The sequence below is a fragment of the Strongylocentrotus purpuratus genome, unplaced genomic scaffold, assembly GCF_000002235.5.
Source record: "Strongylocentrotus purpuratus isolate Spur 01 unplaced genomic scaffold, Spur_5.0 spur5_scaffold_3, whole genome shotgun sequence".
NCBI classification, from domain to species: Eukaryota; Metazoa; Echinodermata; class Echinoidea; order Camarodonta; family Strongylocentrotidae; genus Strongylocentrotus; species Strongylocentrotus purpuratus.
In genome coordinates, this window is record NW_022145609.1 from 16,480,092 (window position 1) to 16,486,659 (window position 6,568).

General features: G+C 40.0%; 1 protein-coding gene across 1 annotated transcript; it reads left to right on the plus strand.

Annotated features, from left to right (window-relative positions):
* Window positions 1–1,302: 1,302 nt before the first annotated feature.
* LOC764881 (alkylsulfatase) lies at window positions 1,303–6,310 on the plus strand. The gene is made up of 3 exons (XM_030996980.1): window positions 1,303–1,534; window positions 3,884–4,143; window positions 5,432–6,310. Exons 1-3 carry the CDS (start codon window positions 1,359–1,361, stop codon window positions 5,641–5,643), a joined length of 648 nt encoding a protein of 215 aa, XP_030852840.1. The 5' UTR covers window positions 1,303–1,358; the 3' UTR covers window positions 5,644–6,310.
* The last annotated feature ends 258 nt before the right edge of the window (window positions 6,311–6,568 follow it).

A 6,568-nucleotide genomic window follows, 5' to 3' on the forward strand; every position in this document is an offset into this window, starting at 1 on the left:
ACACAACATCGGGTGCGCGATCAGACACCATACTAGTACTACACACACATAGCTGCATTACTACCCTGGCTGTGTATTAAAAACTGTTCTATTGATTCTCAACATTTCAAACACCCCTGTACAAAACTCAACTGATTTCACTCAAAATCGGTACTTTATTGATGACACCTAAAATCTAAATAGCAGTAAAATAGTCTAGATCTAGGCTACTCTAGATCTACAATCTTTTCAACTTACATCATGTAGATCTAGACAGAGTCTACCGATGTTAGATCTAGGTCTAGAAAGAATATTTTGAAAATTTAAATCGTGAGTCTATAGACCTCAAACTTGCCATTCAGCCACATTGTATTCACTGTGTACATTTGTGTGTAATTGCTGCCTCTCAGCACGTAGTACATCGCAATACGCTTTAGCATGCTATTGCGTATTGACCTCTAGCGATGTACTACTTGACTCTGCTTTTTTTGGTGAAACATTAGTCTAACTAGCATTTTGAATTTTTTATTTTATTTCTTTCTAGATCTATCGCCTTTCTTGTTATTTTATTTTCTATACCACCCTAGCTTCACAGATCTAGGCCAAATATTGGGCCTTTGAAAAAGAGGAATTCACCTTAGATCTATACTAGATCTGTTACTAACAGCGTGTTTCCACAGAAAACATTGACACAGTATTATCCATGTCATACCGTGTCAGTTTCCTGTGGAAACACAAGCGCGTCGAGTCGAGTCGACCGAGATGCGGATTATCAGATCCACCTCTGGGAGGTGGATCTTGACGTGTCGATCGGCTCGATCCCAACGAACTCCTTGTAAAATCTCTGTGAAAACACACAGCGACAAACCGTGTCTGGTGGAGCATCAGAGCGCGCGAAGCCTCAATCACCACTGCAGCGTGATTGGTTGAAAAATACTCTGAAATACGCGTATACAATAATATGTTAATATACGCGCTGTACTAACAATGAAAAATATACGTCACAATAGAATAGCGTGGAATCCTGTGTAGATCTGAGGTCAATCCACGAGGTTGAATCTTGACTTCCGATTGACACGGCATTTGCCTGACTTGGAACACGGAATCGGGGCAAATCGGAATGCTGCGCTCTGTGGAAACAGATTGGTTTAATACCGTGTCGCCGCGACACGGTATTTCAATCCGGAAAAGATAATCCGTGTTCAACTTTTTTTCTGTAGAAACACGCTGTAAGTTTATAGCTCAGCTCATGAAAGAAAAAAAATACTTTATAGTCATTACCACAATACACTATTTCAATTGTGAATAATCTGTTTGGGTTTGAATTTTTGCTCTTCATTTGCAGTCAGATTCTGAGTGCATCATCTTCCAGCTGGTGAATGGTATCTAAAGTCTTCCTGAGGTCTTGGTCCCATGTATCTAAAATGATGTCGGGGGCACGAACATACCAACTCAAACCGAGTCGTCTTGGTGTAGAGGTATTCGGTATCGATCTTGCTCAACAACAACCTCAGGGTGTGATTGACCAAATAAAAGAGGATGTGACGCAACACAGGTCAGTGTGAGGTCATGAAATTTACTAAATAACTAAAAGAGTTAGAAGTAGATATATATGTTTATCGTTTGCTTAAATTTCTTTTAGAGTTACACGACACGTACATGGATGAATACTGCTTTTTCAGATATGGCACGGTAAACCGCCGCAAAAAGCAAACACTTTTCATTCAAATTTGTAAATGAATGGTAACTGCATGCAAGAAAAGGTCTTGTGCGTATTAACTGAGCTCTGTGTTATACGATACAGAATGGGAAGCGTATTATCATGCTTTACGTCATCATAAAAAAACTCCTATCTAAACAAGTCTTAAAGGTAAAGACCAGTATTGGAAACGCCCCAATTTCAAAAAATGAAATGGAAGCTCTCATTACCAATCATGTGAAAGAATATGTTTTGACTAATACATGATGATAAAAAAATTGCCGGGAAACCGCCTACTAATTCATATATTTGGTAAATTTGTTTCTCTCATGGTCTGTGAGAGATATAGGGTAGTCCCATATACATCTTTTTGTGTATAGTGCTTGTAACTTTACGAAGAATGAGCCAAATTTCTTATCATTTTGATGATTCCAGAACCTTACAGATGCTAGATGCTAGATGATCAATCTTTTCTGATCGATTCCACTATGTTTCTTTCACAATGCAATTGCATGACCATAACTGGTCTTTACCTTTAATTCTCATATAAATACCATACATGGATGCTTTAATCTCTCTTTCTTTTCTGTGTTTTAAGCAGGGCTCGAGTTAATTTTCTGTCCACGGGGGCTCTTCAAAAAAAAAAAGGCCCCCATGAGCCTTCTCACGGGGGATCTTTTAGTGCTGACGGGGGCTCTTATTCTAATACAAATTTCCATTGAATTGGTACCCATGAAACTCCTATATTCCTTGGTATTTTATCATTATCATTTATTTAAGTCGGCAATTTCCCTCTTAGAAATTTACTTGTTACATAGCTGTTATTGACTTTTATCCCTGTGATGACATTCTCTCCATTTCTTCCCGTTCTGCACAAAATGTTCTCATTATTCGGAGCAACTTATTTACATCCTTTCTTTAATTTGTAGTCTTTACCATATCCTTCCAAAACACAGAGGCGGATCTAGCTTTTTGCTAAGGAGGGGGGGGGGGGGGGGATAACCCAAATACGATGTGGAGTATTGTCCACGAGCCGTATAGTGGCTAGGCAATTTTTGTTGTTGCAATTTTGAACCCCTGTAAAAGATGTTTTCCAGGCATCTACTGACATCTACTAATACTGTGTAGGTCTGGACACATGATAGCATTTTTCTATCACATTTTCACTTGGCAGCCCAAGGGGGAGGGAGGGGGGTGGTTAAACCCCTTAAACTGCCTAGATCTGCCCCTGCAACATCTTTGGTGATCTTCTTCTCAATATTGATTTACTGGTCGAGTTACATTATTTGCTGGCCTTTTAGAATAACCAGATTTCAGAGGGTTCACACTTTTCACAACAAAAAACTTCTCCATGTTTCAGTCCTTGCGCGATCGTCTCCAGCTCCAGCGGAAATTGGGCGTCAACGTGCACACCGGTACTACCGGCGCAGTATAGCCACTGCTGACGGCCGCACTAGCTGCTCTGCGAGCTTCCTTTGTTTGTGTCGGTAATACTCATAGAGATGGGAGAGAAAGCGCCATCTTTGTTCCATTTCATTGGTTTAAGATTTAAACATTGATACTCAATATTGTGTTAAAGTTATATCAGAAAAGATTATCTTTATTTTATAATTCCACGAGGGCGATTTTCAATTTTACAATCACCCCCGTGAGCAACCTGACGAGGGCGATAATGCAGCTCACTGGGGCGAATCGCCCATCGCCCCCGTGTATTTTGAGCGCTGCTTATAAGAAATGTGTTTTGCATTTAGATGTGAAAATCGAGTTACCAGTGTGCTGCTATGCACATTATAAACAATCCTCACATAAGAAGAATGCTACTTTATTGACCTGCCCTTAATTAAATTTTAAGCTGTTCGATTTGGAGAATTTGGCTGCTATTGACATTTAAAGGCTTGTCTTATATCTGTTTGAGAAAAAAAACTGCTAATCAAATTGCACCTTCAATATTCTGGCAGAAAGACTGTTAATCCCATAATGCTATTCATGGACAAGATGTAATCCACAATCAAAATCTCTTCTCATTTGAAAAATAATTTAGATCCACTGCATTAATGCTATCAATGTTGTTATAGAAAGGAGCTTTTCACATCAAAGCTTTTTCTTTTTTTTCATTTTGAAGAAACAATTGTATTTCACATCTTTCCCAGAATTCATAGAAATACTGTTCTTTATGTCATAAAACTATTCTCATTTGTAAGACAGGCTTATGATCTTCAGGAACCAGAGCCCTATCTCCGGGGACCGTCACGTGGAGATCAGTCTCTGGTTTGGGGAGCTCGAGTCCACCTTCTACAAGCATCCCAAGTCGCCCCACCCCGACGTGTTCAGGGTCTCCAACGTGGAGAGCGAGGGATGCAGGGGGGTGGGGCGGACAGGGTGGCACATTGATGGGAGCTTCCAGCCGGCCCCCTTCAACTACTCACTCTACTACATGCATGTGGTCCCCAAGGAAGGCGATACAGGTTTGTGCATTTTCTTTTATTTGGGCTAGTTAAGTGCATCAAGTAGCATTGAGTGATGCTTGATAGCTCAGTGGTAGAGCATTGATCTTGTAACCAGGAGGTCCCAGGTTCGAACCAATTTGATGCACTACCGGTAGTGCCCTTTGGCAAGGCATTAATTCTCATTACCGAGTCCCCCAGAGAGGACTGAAAGCCATTGGTCCCCTGGTTGCTTACTTACAAGCATATACATGCTTTCTTAGCAGTCGGGTAAAACAAATAAAGAACTATATTGTTCCATAATATACGAACATATCTAGGATTTCTTTAGTATATCTGATGATCATTTCAAAGCTGAAGTGAAAGCCCTTCTAGAGTATGAATCAGACAAAACATCAAATGAAATGACATTTTTATGTTTATTTGTATTTACGATTTCATAACAAAACTCAAAAATACTTGTAAACATATGGGACATACCATGTACTGTATTTGTCTTGTCCCTATACATTTATATATATATATATATATATATATATATATAACCCTAATCTGTAACCTTTCTAAAAACCCAATCACATGCTAAGCCTTAAACCTATGTCTATGAAAAAACAAAACAAAATTATTTTCTCATATGAGTCATCCATGTTAAACTGCTGAACACATCTGTAATTTCTCAGAATTGTTGACACTCTAGAGTCTAGAACATTAGGGAAGAACATGTAATAATTTTAAGATCAGTATCAATGAATCAGGACATTGAACACTTATTATACACTTTGTTTGCTTTTACTTTGCTAGTTTGACTATCTAATCTACTGCATGATGACCAGTTCCAGTTTCTCTTTATTACCAGAACTAAACGTACGCATTGGGAATATTATGCATAACAGAACTTGACAATAATCACTACTTGTGTCTCACCACGCCTTTTTGTTTATGCAAGAAGCGAACTGGCCAGGCCTTTGTTTATTTGTACTTTCAAGTCTCTTTCAAAATGTGTAATAATATCTTTACTGATCCCCCTCTCTCTCTCTCTCTCTCTCTCTCCCTCTTTTTTTTGTGTGTGTGTCTTTCTCTCTTGCTCTCCCTCCCTCTCTTTCTATGCGTGTGTTTGTGTGTGTGCGTGTCTCTCTATCTCTCCCTCTCCCCCTCCCTCCCTCCCTCCCTCCTCTCTCTCTTCCTCCTCTCTCTCTCTCTCTCTCTCTCTCTCTCTCTCTCTCTCCCTCCCTCCCTCCCTCCCTCCCTCCTCTCTCTCTTCCTCCTCTCTCTCTCTCTCTCTTCTCTCCTCCCTTCTTACCTCTTACAGTATTTGCCCCTCTGAATGAGATTATCGAAGGTCTTTCTGAGGACCAGCAAGCTAAATGGGATAAGCTGTACATGATGAGTGATAGACGGGGCAGCTTGGTCCATCCGCTCGTCTACTCTCATCCTCGGACAGGTAAAAAGGTGAGTACCAGTAACCTTAAAGGGGAAGTGTACCCTGATATTAAGTTGGTTTTTATAAAAGCAAAAAAATGAGAATACAAATTAGTGAAAGTTTGAGGAATATGCGATTAAAAAAAGGAGCGTTTTGAATTTTTGAATTTATCTAATAGGTTCTGGAAGATATTAAGTACCTGCTGCTCCAAGAGGTGGGTGCTGAGTAGCATCGCTTTATGCCTATCTGAGAATAGATGAGTTATAAGATGGAAGGAGAAGTTCCCTGGACCTGTTTACATACAATCCCAGAGTACAGAAGTGTGACATCATACTGGCCAGTGGCCATGTTGTCAAGGTTGCTGGTTCCAAACAATTTTGTGCTGAACAATGGTGTGGTGATCACACCATTGCCAAATACTGAAATTGCCCTGCTCCAGCCCGTTGCTTGAATGATGTTGCGGTGAACCTCATGCATGAACTCTGATGTTTGGAACCAGTTACCTAGATGACGAGCGAATATGACGTCATCATTTCAGTTTCGTTTGTTATAAAGCTAGATGATAATTTTTCAAGTCAACCCTATCAATTCACACATACTCTCACAATGCTTGGACAGAATTAAGTACCACTGGATGCGTAAATTCCACTGCAAGGTATATATGTCCACTAAAACGGAAATTTATTTTGTATCTGTGTTTTATCTTGATGGGTCAAGAACTATTCCCATTGCTGGGATTCCTTAGTTCCTAAATGCTTTAGATGTTTATACTTTTGATGTTTTTATGCCTCCGCCACCGAAGGTGGTGCCGGAGGCATCATGTTTTCGGGTTGTCCGTCCGTACGTCCGTACGTCCGTCCCGTTTGACCGTTATCACAATATCTCAAGAACCATTTAAGATTTAAACTTAAGACTCGGGAATAGTATTTATCACCATAAGAAGACGATCTGATTAGATTTTGGAGTACGTAGGTCAAAGGTCACAGGTCACAGAGGTCAACTTATGAAATTCCTTGTATTGAGTTT